This window comes from Astatotilapia calliptera, chromosome 15, assembly GCF_964374335.1.
Source record: "Astatotilapia calliptera chromosome 15, fAstCal68.1, whole genome shotgun sequence".
NCBI lineage: Eukaryota > Metazoa > Chordata > Actinopteri > Cichliformes > Cichlidae > Astatotilapia > Astatotilapia calliptera.
The window spans coordinates 18,695,161-18,712,320 of NC_137436.1; the positions used below are offsets into that span (position 1 = coordinate 18,695,161).

Here is a 17,160-nt window from a genome sequence, read left to right on the forward strand (position 1 = left end):
CCTAGAGCCAATGTTAATTAAAAGTTTTTCCCTCTAGTTCAGTAAACAAATTAAACAAGCCATGACAGGAACAATGCACATGAACAAAGCTTTCTTATCACATACCGGAGGTGTAAATTAAGTGACTTCTAATTTGCTGGTCTGATCAGCTATTCCAATATCCAACTCCGAGCTGGTGATGGGGGGGTTGATATCCACTGATGATGGTTGCTTTTCTGTAAGGGTAAAACTCATTATAAGAAATTAGTAGAGCAGCTTTAAACAATCTCAATTATTAGGCAAAGTACACTAAAATTAAGATATTGTCATCCACTGTGGCCATTTCTCTTTAACAGAGGCTTTTATCTGACCAAATAAGAGTACGCGTCACCTTGAAAGCAACATTTAAGGAGGTTTAAGAATATTAAATGTTCAGTTTACACAATTGCACAAAGCTGTAGCGATAGTGACTGTGACTTGTGACAACAAGGTTGCTTTTTTGTAGAGAAAAAGCAGCATATCCTGTTACTGCAACAGTTACACCTTTACAAGCTGCTTTACAAGCAAACAATCATGGCAAAAAGTTCCACATGAGTGCTGCTGTGAAATATGGACCTAACCACTGGGACATCATTTATTTGTTCACCTTCTATTTCACAGCCTCAGTTTTATCTGTTTTAATGTCTTATCTGGTTTCTTTTCTCGTACGATACATTAGCAGAGTGTCAATCAAAAGGTAGCTATGTCCAAAAACACTTAAACTCTTTAGGAAACTACTTGTTGAAGTGAAAACCAAAACAGAAGCACAATACTTTCTCATAGATTTCTGTGCATTCTTACTTTATCCCCCCAGCTGGCCACTTGAAAGAACGATGATTAAAGCCCAGACCCAGCAGCTATGTCCATCTGATACATGCGCTTCCTGTGTGTACGGCATGTTTGATCTGTCATTAAACTGGTTGTTTTGTTAATGTTTAAATGTTTGTTTTATGGAGTGTTCTCAAAATCTACTCTGTTAGACACCCCCACATCTTCGCATGACCTGGAGGGACAGAGGAGCCAACCTGCAGAGAGACGTGACGACCCAGAGCTGACCAGCTGGCTGACACGTTACGGTGCTGACCAGGATGCCATAGACAGGGTGGGTCTCTGATTTTTTTTGTTGTTTTAACAAAGCCCTTTTTAGGATGATGCAAGTAAAGAAAAACATTTCTGTAAATGTAATTTTCTCCACTTTGTTTCTTTAGATACTCAATGAGGAGTATACATTGTACGACATCCTTCATGATGTCACAAGAGATGATCTGAAGAGTTTAAGACTGAGGTAGAAAATGATTTTTTTTTTCTTTTACTTTTAAATATTTCTATATTTGCTTCATATTTTGTGTTCAGTATTTAGTCCCCAAAATACGTGCTGAAACTTGTACCTGACAGGAAGAGAAACAAGAGGGTTAAGATGGGAGCGTTGCATAATGGGAGAGTGTTGTTGCATTTCCTGTTCTTACACAAAAGTTTCAGAAGGCAGCTTTGTACTTCAGCAGTACTTTGAGGCTAATCTATGAAGGACTTAATTTATCACAAATTCTGTAAATCTGTTTATAAACCAAAATTTAATTGAATTTGCAGGGACCTCACAGGTCAGTAAGATACTGTTCTAACGTGGGCAGTTTGGTTTGGACGTAGCTATGTTGCCATGCTCAGGTTGTGACGCTTAACCCGATGTCTTCTAAAATGTTATTAGGATGAAAATAGCTCTGAATAATTACTCAAACAGGTCACACCAACATGAATATTGATGTCTGCTACTGCAACAGTTTTCACCTCCTCTTTAAAGTTTCTTTGCAGCACTGCAGGTCCAAGCATACTAATTATACTGCGTTCAATTTAGAGTGAAGCATGAATAAAACAAACTACTATGAAGTTCTTATTGGTTGTGTTTGATATCTGGCGCCACACTGTGGTCATATCAAACATTCAGCTATACACACCATATCTACTAAATTGCTTCAGGGTATCTCTAGGTCTTTTTTGTGTGATTGTATGTTTTGGGGTGGGGGTGGTGTTCTCCTCTGATGTTGCTGCATTAGAGGGGAACTTACTGTCTGCACATCTGACCCACAGGTTGATTGAAATTGTGTCATGCAACAGGACAATGATCCCAATCACAAAACTTAATCCCAAATAGAATGGCTAAAAAAGCAGGAAAGGAATCAATAGCCCAGTCAAATTCCAAACCTCAACCAGATTGATGAACTGAAGTAATGTTGTACCGATAAAGTCATACAGAAACATTAGTTATTACACAGAGACCAGGGAAAACTGTCCTTTTCATGACCGTACAGTCTTAACTCTGTGTGATCTGTGCTCATGAGTCCCTCTGACTCTCAGTACAAAGTAAACCATTTAAAATATGATATTTTCAAGTAGGTTGACAGCTGATGGTTTCTTACAAATGGTATAATATTCATTGGTGTGTGCTTTAAGCTAACAGTATTTTGTTTGTCTTGACAGAGGTGGGGTCTTGTGTAAGCTATGGAAGGCCATCACAGACTACAGGCAGAAGCTATTCTAAGGCCTTAAGTGGTGACAGCCACTCAGAGAAGCCAGGACTTTTTTTTGTCCCCAACAACTCCTCTTTACCTCAGCGTTTATAAAAGCAAGATCCTGGAGAAGAAGCTGTGTTGACCATGTTCCACCCACACAACAATCTTCTGGAGTATTTTATAATTTTGAAAACAAAGAGTTTGGATATTAGGTCATTTTGAAAGTAAAAATTAATGAGAAGTGCCACTAGTTTTGTTATACCTGATGGACAGGGCACAGCTTTTGTTACAGGTGTGTTTAAAATGACAGCTGGTAGGAAAATCTATTATTGAAATCTTGAAAACTGTCAAGAAAAACATTTTCTCCTGTCTTTACAAGATGTGACGTTTACAACTGATCGTTTTCTAATACAGGCCTGAGATACAAAATACTACATTCATCTGTACTGATATTTTTATCATTGCTTATCTTATCACTACTTTATTTAAATGTGTTTTAATTTAATTGTTATAGCAATCTGAAGGATGTCATTCCATGTACTGCTTTTGTTTTTTCTTTTATTTTGTTTTTTGTTTTGTTTTTCAAACTGAGACTTATTTAAATTGTCCATGCTTTTTTTTTTCCACTTTTCCTTTTATAATATGAATCTACAATTTTATTTTTAAGAAATATATTATGTAAATGTAGTGTTATATAATTCTATGTGGATGACATTTATGTACTTTGAAAAAGACATCTCTAAACACAGTCAAATCTCCATGTAGATTGGACCAAGTTTGCAATGAGCACATGTGAAAAATTAATTCTGTATTATTGTATTTTCTAGTATCACAAATCATAGATCATACTCACTTAATTGACAAAATTGTGTTTATCTTGCTTGTGTTGTGTCAGCTTCATTCAGTCAAATATATAAGTTGTAATGAAAAATCTGACATGCAAACAAACTTCATATGGAAGAACCTTGATGTACTTTTTTATTAATATTTTAAACCATAACATCAGAAATTGGGGGGGAATCGGTGAGCCTTGTGTCTGTTTTGTTTCAGATCTGATTCAAGATTGTTGTGATATATTGTTAAAATAAAACTTTTCATCTTGAAGCTGTGAAGGAACTGTGTTAGAAGTGTTCTTCAACAATTCACTCTAAATGTGGGAGCAGGGGGGGGGGCTGATAATGAAAGTTGTTCTCCATAGTAAATTAAACACAAATAACTGTTTTGTTTTTTTCAAAATGAATAAAAAAGGCACTGCCTCTGTTCCAAAAGAGTAATTTCTGCACTTATCATCTAGAGGAAAGGTCGCTCATTTAGAAAAACAAAATGTTAACAATAAAAAGTTAGGACTTACTATATGAATCATATACAGGGAGTGCAGAATTATTAGGCAAATGAGTATTTTGTCCACATCATCCTCTTCATGCATGTTGTCTTACTCCAAGCTGTATAGGTTTGAAAGCCTACTACCAATTAAGCATATTAGGTGATGTGCATCTCTGTAATGAGAAGGGGTGTGGTCTAATGACATCAACACCCTATATCAGGTGTGCATAATTATTAGGCAACGTCCTTTCCTTTGGCAAAATGGGTCAAAAGAAGGACTTGACAGGCTCAGAAAAGTCAAAAATAGTGAGATATCTTGCAGAGGGATGCAGCAGTCTCAAAATTGCAAAGCTTCTGAAGCGTGATCATCGAACAATCAAGCGTTTCATTCAAAATAGTCAACAGGGTCGCAAGAAGCGTGTGGAAAAACCAAGGTGCAAAATAACTGCCCATGAACTGAGAAAAGTCAAGCGTGCAGCTGCCAAGATGCCACTTGCCACCAGTTTGGCCATATTTCAGAGCTGCAACATCACTGGAGTGCCCAAAAGCACAAGGTGTGCAATACTCAGAGACATGGCCAAGGTAAGAAAGGCTGAAAGACGACCACCACTGAACAAGACACACAAGCTGAAACGTCAAGACTGGGCCAAGAAATATCTCAAGACTGATTTTTCTAAGGTTTTATGGACTGATGAAATGAGAGTGAGTCTTGATGGGCCAGATGGATGGGCCCGTGGCTGGATTGGTAAAGGGCAGAGAGCTCCAGTCCGACTCAGACGCCAGAGAGGTGGAGGTGGAGTACTGGTTTGAGCTGGTATCATCAAAGATGAGCTTGTGGGGCCTTTTCGGGCAGTAGGACTGGGAGTCAAGCTCAACTCCCAGTCCTACTGCCAGTTTCTGGAAGACACCTTCTTCAAGCAATGGTACAGGAAGAAGTCTGCATCCTTCAAGAAAAACATGATTTTCATGCAGGACAATGCCCCATCACACGCGTCCAAGTACTCCACAGCGTGGCTGGCAAGAAAGGGTATAAAAGAAGAAAAACTAATGACATGGCCACCTTGTTCACCTGATCTGAACCCCATTGAGAACCTGTGGTCCATCATCAAATGTGAGATTTACAAGGAGGGAAAACAGTACACCTCTCTGAACAGTGTCTGGGAGGCTGTGGTTGCTGCTGCACGCAATGTTGATGGTGAACAGATCAAAACACGGACAGAATCCATGGATCCATGAAAAGCGCTGTATAAATCCAATCCATTATTATTATTAGTATTATTACTCCCTGTATTTCTCTGCTTATTTCCGTATTGTGTTTACCTTACATTTCACCATTATTGTATGTTTACTCCACTACTTAATATGTTACAGAGATCATTTTCAAAGCCTTACATGTTTTTATGGCCTTCGTATGCCAGTGTCAATTTTATCTTTATAGAATAGTTTATTACATGTTAACTCAATGTTATTAAAAGATTAACAAAAGAAATAAACTGTAGCCCGACAATGGCTACTGTTAGCTTGAATGAAATGAAAACAAAACTTAACACACACTTGGAGAGCATCGTTAACTGTAAGACTGTGAGAATAAAACTCTTTCAATGCTATTTCGGCAGCTTGTTCCAAATAACAGCAACACAGTAACTAGTAACCACTGAACATCCAAGGTATGGACATTGAGGCTGTGGACAGCTACAGGTACCTTGGTGTTCATCTGAACAATAGACTGGACTGGACTCATAACTCAGACGCCCTCTACAGGAAAGGGCAGAGTAGGCTGTACCTGCTGCGGAGACTCAGGTCGTTTGGAGTGGAGGGCCCACTCCTGAAGAAATTCTATGACTCTGTTGTGGCTTCTGCTATCTTTTATGGCGTGGTCTGCTGGGGCGGCAGCATCTCTGCTGGGGACAGGAAGAGACTGAACAGGGTGATCCGAAGGGCCAGCTCTGTTCTAGGATGCCCTCTGGACCCAGTGGAGGTGGTGAGTGACAGGAGAACGGCGGCTAAGCTGTCATCCCTGATGGACAACATCTCCCACTCCATGCAGCAGACTGTGACAGCACTGAGCAGCTCCTTCAGTGGGAGACTGCGGCACCCACGGTGTGGGACGGAGAGATTTCGCAGGTCTTTCCTCCCCACTGCTGTCAGACTCCATAATAAAGACTTTAACTGATCAAGCACACACATCCATACATATGCAATAATACTAAGTGCAATAATCCTTTCTGTCATCGTTGTATTTTTACTCAGTTGTATATAGTATTTGTATTTGTATTCTGTTTTTATCTTATTGTATATTTATTTTATTTTATTCTACTGTATATAGTATTTTATTTTATTCTATTCTGTACAGTTGTGTACTGTATTTATTCTTATTGTATTCTAATTTTTGCCTCATAACTTTTGCACTGTCCACTTCCTGCTGTGACAAAACAAATTTCCCATGTGTGGGACTAATAAAGGTTATCTTATCTTATCTTAGTAGCACCCTGAGGAGCACACTTGGATCTCTTTTTAGGAACAGTTAAAATACCAAAACTCTATTGCACAATGCATTGGTTTGGATTAAATTATCTAATATTAAGCAATAAGGTACAAAGTAGTCATCGTAATATGTTAATAAACAGTTTTGAAGGGGACATTGCTACCAAGCACTGCCTATTAAACTAGGTTTATACACAGATATGCAAATATAGGAAAGCAAATAAACACCAGACTGTAGAATTAAAGATATTTAAAAAGTTAACAGGTATAATTTGAAGTTGGCCTTAAATCTTGTGTGATCCCCCCCCCCCCCCCCCCCCCCCCCACAGACTAAGTACAGAATACAAATACTATTTCCAACAATCCATAACAAGGCTACACTTACTATCACTCACTATTAATAATATCAGGGAGAGTCTAGTAGCACTTGATAATTCAACAAAGGAAAAACTCATGAAAATATAAAATCTAACAGTTACATTCATAATTCAATTAAAATTTTAATGAGCAAAAATATAAAATAAATAAATGCAGTATGGGATAGTAAAGATTTAATCAATGTTTAGGAGAGATGGGAAGTCTTATTTCCATGTATTTGTTGAATTTATTTATATTTTATGTCTTTTATTTTATTCAAATCATCATTAGTTAAGATTTTAAAAGATTTTTAGATTTTAAAACTATTTTAACATGATAGATTAATTAAAAATATACGACACTGACTCAAACAGCCCCCGCCGGTGGATGAGAGCAGTTAACAGGTGAGCTGCTTTTCGTCCTGTTTATTCATACCCGTGACGTCAGCAGCCATCGCCGACTCCCCCTCACCATGACAACAGCAGATTTCCAGCACAGTCGAAGGACGAACTGTAAGCTCCGCGGCTCTACGGTTACAGCTGGTTGTTCAGCCTAGCAGTGGCGTTAAACGATATTAACAGGGATATATTTAATGTAGGAAGGCCGTCTGTGCCGGGAAGGAGTTTCATGAGCGGGAGGCCAGCCGGAGGCAGAGGGAGACGCCGTCTGACTGTGTGATCAACAACATGGCTCTGCTTCAGCATCCCCGGCTGCTGCTCGCCTGTGTAGGGCTGCTGCTGCTGCTCACCTTTGGCAGCATCGACGCTCGATCTTCGCCTATATCGGACTTGAAATCCAAAATATCCGGGGTGGAGGAGCTCTTGGAGGAATTCCGCAAACAGCTGCAGCAGGACCAGACCTACAGGACAGGTGAAGTGATGGACTCCTGCGTGGGCGACTTCAGTGCCGCGGGGGATCGCATCATCCGGGCCAAGGACTCCATCGAGCAAGGAGCCACCTTCCTGCTGGCCCCGGACAAGGTGTACACCAGGAAGGACTGTGTGCACGCCTGCTGCTCCCAGCCTCACTGCACAGTTGCGGTGCTTCACGAGGACCAAAGGCAGCCCGGGGACAGTCTCCGCTGCTACCTGTTTAACTGCACCTACAGGAGTAAGAATGTGTGCGCCTTCTCGGCTCAGAAAGGCTTCACGACATACAGCCGGACTCCCAACACAACGCAGGGACACCTCCCTGTTTCATCTAGCGACTCAGCCCGGAGGCCCGGAGAAGAAGCTCCTGATGAGGATGATGCAGGTGGGAGACCCTGCAGACACACGCAGTGTTAGTTACTGGGTTAAGAACTGTTTTATAACTGATAGGTTATTTAGAAAATGATAGGATGTCCATGCCTTCATGTATGTTTAAGTAAAATTGATGGAGCAATAGAAAATAGCATGTTTGCTAATGGTTGCTGAAAAAGTTATTATTCATTAGGATGTTTTTCCTGTTATGACAGCAATTATTTCTTGAATTATGATGTTATAATTAGATCACCGATGATCATATTGGATGGGCTTTTGTAATCTTCTATATGAGGTGTTATAAGCTAAGATACCAAAAGTAATTTATTAATTTTCCTCAGGTTTGTGGCAAAAACCTTATTTGGGTAATTTTCTGTCACTTTACTGTATTTTTTTATTTAATCCCACCAGGAAACCCTGCTGTTAAAACAGGATAAAAACTTTTCTGTCAGCTTTGTAACAGCTGACAGAAACTGACTTTAACAGCAGAACCAGCCTTTAGCACCTGCTTCTTATCCAGATAATGCAGTAGAGAGGATTAATGATTTGCCTCATAGGTTTGTAGCCTTGCCCTCCTGAGAATAGAAGCAGATGTTTTTGTGAGGGGCTTTGGGCGTGAGCAATGGAATTAAAAGGATATATGTGAATAAAAAACAAAAAATATCTAATCATGTTTTAGCCTGCGATAGAATCAAACATGATTTAATGTGAAAATTGGATGAAGAGAGTAAATAAAGAGGCATGTAGAGGACACTTTCCATCTACCTGTGCTTGATGTTGCAGACGTGGATGAGCCTCCTCGCAGTGACGCTGGACAGGATGTGGTTATCCAGCTGCCCACAGATTGGGCTGTGCTGGATGGCCGTGACAGCGTGGACGACCACGGGATCCGCCGCTATGAGTGGAGTCTGATTAAAGGAGACACAGCCATCAATATGAAGGTCAGCATGTGCCTTAGTCAATACAGTCTATACAGGTGTAGATGAAAGCCTCTAACTATGGCGGTGACAAAGGATTAGACTAAAGATCCACATATATACATCTCTATTGTTCTCTCCTTCAGGTGTCTCTGATGTTTTCATTTGCAATATGAATACCCAGAAAGCTAAATGCGTTTGGGTATTTTCATTAGTTAAGTCAACAGAGTGGCTTGTGTGCAGAGATCAACACAAATAAAGAGCTTATTATTTCTAAACTGCCCTTAGGTAAGCAGCAATACAAGACACTGTCCTGTGGTTATAACATTAAAGAGATTTTAAACACCCTGCACAGCTTTTCCTGTTCTTATGTAAATATTAAAACCACTAATTTTCTGTATTTTCTACCTTTAACAGAAAATAGCTCCCAATGAAAACAATTGGCAGGAAAGTACAGAACCATGTTGACACAGTGCTCATTACAGAGCAACTCTCTGTTCATAGCAGGTTGCACAACTCTTAAAAATTATGTATGGCAACAGTAATATAATATAATGTAATATAATATAAAACTCATGGGCCAAGTTATGGAAAATATTATTTGGTCTAAAAATCTCTGCAGTATAATCTAATATGAAATCTAAGAACCTAGGTATGGGGAAAATGAAACAATTGGAAGATAAACTAGTGGGTGATGCTGTCAGAAGATGCCCAGTCTCAGCATTTTATAGGTTATTCTGCTCTGCTAATTTTGCTTTTAATGCTTGAGGGGGGGGGGGGGGGGGGGGAGAGTGATTCTGACTGCAGCACAATGGCATAAAAATAACAATAGTACAGAAATATCAAATGATGTCAGATACAAAACTCTGCAGCTAAAAATAACACACAAAACCAAAATCATCAAGGCTAATTATTACTATGTATATGTATTGTATATCCTGCCCTGGTACAGATTTTTATTGATAAGATAATAGATAGACCTTACGTAGACCTTATTAGCTTAAAGTAGAAAAGTAGAAAATAAATTTTGTCAAAATCAAATAAAAATAAATTCAATAAAGTGAAATAATTACATTTAATATGTAATGTTGTAAGATCTAACAACAAAAAATATGTCCAATTCAAAAATGCAAAATGCTAAAAACATGTAGGAAGCCAAAAAAAACATGTAATATAAACAGCATAGTAAAGATCAGATGGCGTCAGTATGACTGTAAGTGTTGTGATTGTGCAAAGATAAAATAAAGCGTTAGCATGAGAGAGTAGATTTTCTCTGCTACACAGATGTGGTGCATTGCTAGGATTGATTGCATGTGGTATGGAACATTTCCTGTATCTGTTCTTGTGCCAGTGGAGCTGAGCCAGTCTGTCAGAGAAGTAAGTAGGATGGATGTATGATCCATGATGCATATACTGCTACATGTTTAAAACCCAGTGCGGTTTTACAGAAGTCCTCACTAGGTGTTTTTTTAATTTGGCAAAACAAAAGTCTAGAAGTTGATTGCTTCAGAGATGTATTTTTTGTTTGTGCTCTAAAGTCAACACATCCAGGTTTGCTGAAGATCAGTGGCCTCCAGGAAGGAGTCTACACGTTTCAGATGACAGTCACTGACACGGCGGGACAGAAGAGCTCCGATAACATCTCTGTCACCGTACTGGCTCCAAAACACCAAGCAGAAGGTAATGAATCACCAAAACTTCCATCTATGTTCTGCAACTTCCTTTGTGCTGCACTGATTACCGCTAAAGGGTGCGTGACTTGTGACATATTCCTTTACCATTTAAGAGAGAAGATGTGTAGTTACTGTATTCTTATCTGTGCCCACAGTATGTACCGGTCACTGCTCAAACTACCAATTTAAGTGTGATGACGGTTGCTGTATTGACATCACCTATGCCTGCGATGGGAAGCAGCACTGTCCAGACCGCTCAGACGAAGACTTCTGCCCAAACTGTAGGAAACACCTAGTACTCACTTTGTTGGAGCTGGAAGACGAATCCAATTTTCATTTCTATTAAAGTTTTTAATGATTATGCATACTAGATAAAATTAATTAATTTCAGTACAAAACTCTTTTCTCTTATAAATCAAGAACGACACTTTCTTATATGGCAGTGTGCTTCTGAACAAGCCCGAACTCACTCAGGTTTCAGCTGAAGCCAGCATGACTAAAAAGACAGCCGTTGGTCAATTAACCTGTAAAAAGTATGTGTTATGCTAATGTACAGCTGTCTTAAAAGATCAAATTTACAACCAGTGAGTAAAATAGCTGTTATTATATTTATGTGATGAGTGGATAATAGAAGTCTTTTGTAAGGCTGAAATTATTTGAGTCATTTCATCAATATAAATGCTAGCAAAAATCCATAAACATACCTTCCCTTAAGCGATGGCTTCTTTTGTTTTTTTCTAGTCGATGGCAGCCGAAAGTCAGTGACCCACGCTGTGGACCTGCCCAGCCCTCAGCGGCCTGTCGCTCAGACAAAGAAAGCTGAAGACGACTCCATGCTCCCGACTGGAGCCAGAAAGACCATCACACCGCAAGACACAAGCAAGGCGGCTCCTTCTCAAAGTGCCAGTGAGCAGGAAGCTTCAGTCAGTCAAGGTAGAGAGGTCAAAGTCCTTGTAAAAGCATGTAAAACCACTCTGAAGGCATCTTAAAATTGTCATTTTAATGTTCTCGGGGATATAAAAGCAGCAAATATAGAATCACTACTCAGATAAGATTTTTTTAAAAGCACTTAAATTAAAGTGAGGTTTAAAAAGATGTTTTCTCCCACAACTTGTACTTCGGCAGCACCAACTCAAAGTTTCACAGGAGTGTGGCTTGATTGATGGCTCAGTCCATAGTGCCAACATGATCGACATCTTGGTTCATCCCACCAGACCAATGATAAGGATGCTTTCCTACATCTTTACTATGACGTTCAGATATGCCTGCCAGCACACGGTTAACATACTGTGAAAGTCTTTTGCGGACATGCCTCAGTACAATTCAATTGGCTCATAAATCACCAGACTGCCTGTTGATTGGCTCTCAAGGAAGGCCGTAGTTCTCCCATAAATTTCTATTCGGGGTTCTTTGAGTGCCTTGGCTCTCTCCTATAACGTCTCTGGTGGTGTTCATGCTCCAAGGTACTTGGAAAAACACTTATTTAAAAGGAGCCTTTGTACAAGATGCAGAGATATAAAGTGAAGTTGAAATAGGGACAGGGTTCGCTCCATCATGATAACCACTGTAAACCACAAGATGGTGCCGCAAGTCCAACATAAGAAATTCCATTAAAGCAAAAATTAATCAACTGTTAACACAACATCTGTACAGAGTTCATGTTAGTAATTAGTTAAGAGTTTCAGGAATATTTAGCATTAATACTGGTTGGGCTGGACGTCTGCACTAAAACTAGAGCCAGTCGTTTGTCACAGCCAGCGGTCTGGCTCCAGTAAAACAGTATGTAAGCCAAGTTTGATTGGCCAACTGCTAGCCTGTTCTTAAAAGTGATGCTGAAGTTATTAGTTCACCTGTAAAGCAAGCAGGGTCAACAAAATACTAATAGTTATTTCTTTTCTTTCTATTTTTACAATAATGAAGCTTTTTTTTTTTTAGCAAAATAAAGAAGCTATTCTTAGCAGCATGGACAGCAGAAAGGAAGGCAACCTTTGTTGTCCAGGGCTAGACACTGAAATAAAAAGCATATGGACTATAAAGCTTATTTTGGAGGAAATATAAAGTACAACCTATTTTCTGAAGAAATAGGTTGGCATGTGTTATCACAGAGGTCGTTTTATGGCGTAGTCCCAGCCTCCAACGAGGCAACGCCACGACTGAGACAGTGTGCAGCCAAAACCTTTATAGATGAAAGCCCATGTCTACAGTGTACTCAGCTATCACATTATTAGACAGATTTAGGCAATTAATATAAAATGGTGATGTTAACTGTGTTTAAAGCACTTTAGTCACACTTTGGAGCATTTCTTCATTGCAGTCTGTTTAGGAAAGGAGAAACAGAAGAATATGAAAATGTAGGATACAGGAATTTGTGTCATTGGTGCAGAATCCCCTTTGTGAAGAGACCAAGAGGGTTTGGTGTGTCTGGGTACTGAAGCAGATGGAGCCTGTAGGCAGCCACTGAGTCATGGCACGGAGCTCAAAATGCTGGCAAAGCCACAGGGCCACTCTGCGGTCCCTGGGAAAGCAGCTCTTTGCCTGCATCCACTCTGAGTGCTGGAACAAAGCTCCTCTGTCCGCTCTGCCATCCGATCCCTGAATGTCACTGACCACACTGCTGTTTTACTATAGATATTTTGTGCTCAAGGTGGATTCTCAGGAGTCTTTTCTTCATTTGACAAATGCACGTCCAAGTTCTTAGGAAACTAAGATGATACCTCATTGTTTAGTGCTCAAAGTCAAAAGGAAAAATAGTTAATCCACTGTTGTGTAGAGGGCTTTGACCTTTGCACTCAAGGTGGATGATGACATTGGATGATATCTTAAGTCGCTGGTAGAAGGGCTCGAAGTAATCTTAGATGTCCGTATCACTTTATCTCTTTATTTAGACACAAAGTCCAAGCAACAGTCCTACAGCCAAGCTTGTTTGATGTCCGATATCAAACATAGAAAAGCTGCAGATTGTCAACAGCAGTCTTTTGGTCACCCTTCATTTCTTTATCTTTTGCTAGAAAAACAAGAAATGCATGCACACATGGAAATACAGTATATAAAGCAAAACAGAGTTCGTACCTTTATTCTTCTACACAGCTCAAACTCCCTTAGATAAACTTTATTGTAATTTCTGTAAATAGTCTTCAGGAGTAGTTCTCTAAGCTTCATGAAGGACATCCAAAGCTGTTTTTTGGATGTTGACCCTCTTTTGTTCTGTTCTCTGTCAAGATAATCCCACGCTGCTTCAATGATGTTGAGGTCCGGGCACTGTGAAGACCAAGTCATAACTGATGGTGTTCCATTGTGTGTTTTTCTGTCAAGCTACGCTTTTATTGAATTGGCAGTAAAAAGACTGAATCTAAATACTTTCATTTTGGATTTATCACTCCATCAGAAATGTTGCCACTGACTTTTATCCCAGTTTCTGTGTAATATGGGATACATCAGCCTTTTCTCCCTGTTTCCCTTCCTTAAGAATGGCTTCTTCACAGCCACCTTAGCACTGAGACCATTTCTGATGAGGCTCAGTGAACAGTAGTAGTGCCCCTCTATGCTTAATTATTAATATGTCAGTATTAAGTTGTTTAAGTAGAAAATACACTGAAAATAGTCAGATACAGTCATTTTCGCTGTTTCCGAATTCACCCAAAGATGTAAAGTCAGGGTTATTCGAGTGGTGTGCCATTCTATTAATATGGCAGTATGTTTAATACTGTAACAGTATCTCTTTATTACATAATAGTATTTAATATTGATTATTCAATGCTAAAATCAATTTACCTGAATCCATTTGTAGGACAAATGTTGAAGAGTTTGATATTAAAATTGTAACACCAGCTACGAAAGGCTGTATTAAATATGTACTTCATCTTCCTGCCTCGACCTGAGTGTTCAACTTTGAGCTGTTGATTTTTTTCAACTCGATGTGACAAATGAGGGATCAGCACAGTGAAACTGAGGACACTACTGTTAGCCTTCCTGTCTCTAATAATTAGCATACATTCCAAAATAAACTCATTTTGTTGTATTCATTATGATCTGAAGCTGGTGACTGAGCCCATAAAATTGTTTACTGAGGTCACAGATCAAGGGCACATAGGACTGTTACCACTGACTTCTACACAACTGGAAGTCTTCTGCCAGCTGGAGGAGTCTCCCCATGCTGGCCACTAAAGAGGATATTGCTTTTTTACTACTGTCTCTGAACAGGTGTCATTGCTGTGCAAGAATCATTTAAATGTGTTAAATATAAAGGCCGTGTCTTGTTCCTTTAGACCCATGTGCTGCTGCTCCAGTTGTGGGACCCTGTAAAGGCACCTTCCCACGGTGGTACTACGACCAAAATGTGGGAGAGTGCAAACACTTCCTGTATGGAGGCTGCCAGGGAAACCACAACAACTTCCTCCAGGAGTTGGACTGTGTCAGTGAATGCATACAAAAAAGTGAGAGCCCACCTTACATTCATTTTGATTGATTTATTTTGTAGTAAGATTGACTTTATTATGTACGAACACCTTTTAGGTCCAGCTTTCAGACCTGCCAGTGTGGCTCCTCCAGTCACCAAGCAGACTGAGATAGGTATATTCATCCAAAGAATCAAACACATGTCAATAATTCAGTGTTGTGAGTCAGCCGTTTTCTCATCTAAGCGGTTTTATTTTTTAAGCTTCCCCTAAAGCCACCCAGAGCCAAGCAGTGAGTGACGCCCCCATCTCCAAACCATTTCCAGTCATGGGAGGACACCCAGTCCCAGAGTCAGGTGAGACCCAGAGCTTCTGTCTGCTTTTTGTGGCTCTTCCCTCTCTATCCGATGACCTTTTCTGAATGGGGCGCATTTCTTTCTCCAGGTGCCATCCTTCCTCTGGCACTTGGCCTAATCATCACTGCCCTGCTGCTGCTCATGATCAGCTGTCGTCTCAGGCTCGTCCGCCACAAACTGAAGAAAGCGCGTCCCCTCACTACAGAGGAGTCAGATTACCTCATTAATGGCATGTACCTGTAGCCAATCAGAGACCCGAGAAAAGAACCATCAGAGCCTGATCCAGGACGTTCTGAATTTGCACTCTGCATTTCTTCGATGTCTCTTAATTTATCCTCGTTTCCTGTTAGAAAGATCCAAAGCTCTGCTGCCGTGAACGTTGCCGAACGCCTCCACACCGATCCCCTCTGACTGGCACTGTATATCAGCTGCTGATAGATTCAGCGAACATACTGAGATGCTTGTGAATTCATACTTATGTCCTAAGAAAATCACTGATGGAATATCAGCGTTTCTCCTTTACTTCTGATACAGATACTAAAATAGACACTTGTCTTATCTATTACAACTGATTAATTAAACACTGGTTACTTTGAGACAAACATGTTCATTTTACTGCACAAAACATGCGCTATTTCTGCCTCTGTGCGACTTTAATGTGCCATATTTTTGCTGTGTGTTTTAATCCCATTAAATTGCCGTAAGGCAGACACAAAAAGCATCGAGTGCCTGTTACAGTCCTATAGGACCTGATTTTTTTCATGTACATAAACACATATACACACTTTTGCAATGGTGGATGTTCATGTCAAACATAATCAGAGTCTAATCATGTGGTCAGCATATGTGAGCGAGAAGGCTTCAGACTCTGTTAAATGCTGTTTCAGGTCCTTTTTTCTTCCTGCTGGTTCTTTAGGATGTCAGTGAGAGCAGATATTCCAAATTTGGTCACATCAGCCACACGGACATTCATGGGTCTGAGGACAGAAACCCAACCCACCTGTCAAACCTTCTGTTTATGGCCTGTAGCTATTCAGAAAAACAGAGTGTACTTAATTTGTCCCCAAAGGTCAGGCAGCCAAAATATTCAACACAGCCTGTAATAAAATATTTGCATAAACAGAAAAATAAAGCAGTGTTTCTCAGACTGTAGAGCATAGAGTCACAGTAGGTGGGGTGTGAGTGAGTTTGGTAAAGTGTGAAGTTTAATGAACATTATTTTTTTAATGAAAAATTAAACACTCGAAGCTTTGCTCATGAGCTTTTCTGCTGACCTTTAGTCCCCTGAATTTAAGCATAGTCTGTTTTAAAGCCAAGTATGCCAAATAAAAATAATAAGCATTATTTTGAACTATGAATCATATGAAGCTACTCTTGCTAAGTCAAAAATGTTATATTATGCGGCTGGAAATTATGATATGTTTCCTTTAAAGTTTGCCAGAATCATATAAAACTATAGCAAAGTCTTTTGGTGAATTTCTAGTCCTGTATGATTTTGTTGCGTATTTTTCTCTAATAAGGCAACATAATTGGAGTGTATTCCATATATCTATATATATATTTATTTTGATAAATGTATTCCCCCAAAGTGCTGTCTTTCATGTAACATATTAAAGTTTATTATATAATTAAAAAGTACCGGGGTTATATATGTTAACAACAGGATTTGCCAAAACGATTTTATTTAGAGATGATCATCATATCTGTAGAGATTCGTCTCTCCCTCTTGTATTTCTGGAATTTTGATAATCAAACATTTAGTCCATCGTGTCAAGAAAAAATCGTTTAAAATCATTTTGCTTTACAACCAACTTTTCATTACTTTGTCGCAGTGTAGGGTTTGGCGTGAAGAAAACTGGATTTCTATCACAGCCCTGTCTTTTTTACTGATGG

The 17,160-nt window shown here is 39.6% G+C and overlaps 2 protein-coding genes across 5 annotated transcripts in view; both read left to right on the forward strand.

The window, feature by feature from the left end:
• map3k5 (mitogen-activated protein kinase kinase kinase 5) overlaps nt 1-3,634 on the forward strand; it is an 87,921-nt gene extending 84,287 nt beyond the window's left edge. The window contains exons 28-30 of the mRNA XM_026143641.2: nt 999-1,120; nt 1,227-1,303; nt 2,491-3,634. Of these exons, the coding sequence (XP_025999426.1) occupies nt 999-1,120; nt 1,227-1,303; nt 2,491-2,551 (260 nt within the window). The 3' untranslated portion in view covers nt 2,552-3,634. The remainder of the gene's footprint in view (nt 1-998; nt 1,121-1,226; nt 1,304-2,490) is intronic.
• A 3,504-nt stretch (nt 3,635-7,138) lies between these two features.
• lrp11 (low density lipoprotein receptor-related protein 11) lies at nt 7,139-15,985 on the forward strand. Of its 4 annotated transcripts, XM_080289533.1 has the most exons (10): nt 7,182-7,940; nt 8,269-8,292; nt 8,711-8,868; nt 10,383-10,524; nt 10,673-10,798; nt 11,259-11,450; nt 14,783-14,950; nt 15,030-15,086; nt 15,175-15,267; nt 15,356-15,985. In XM_080289533.1, exons 1-10 carry the CDS (start codon nt 7,373-7,375, stop codon nt 15,508-15,510), a joined length of 1,683 nt encoding a protein of 560 aa, XP_080145659.1. In that variant the 5' UTR covers nt 7,182-7,372; the 3' UTR covers nt 15,511-15,985. The 4 variants fall into 4 exon arrangements, with proteins under 4 accessions (XP_026050334.1, XP_080145661.1, XP_080145659.1 ...); XM_026194549.2 differs by lacking the exon at nt 8,269-8,292 and having other exon boundaries at nt 7,139-7,940; XM_080289534.1 differs by lacking the exon at nt 10,673-10,798.
• The last annotated feature ends 1,175 nt before the right edge of the window (nt 15,986-17,160 follow it).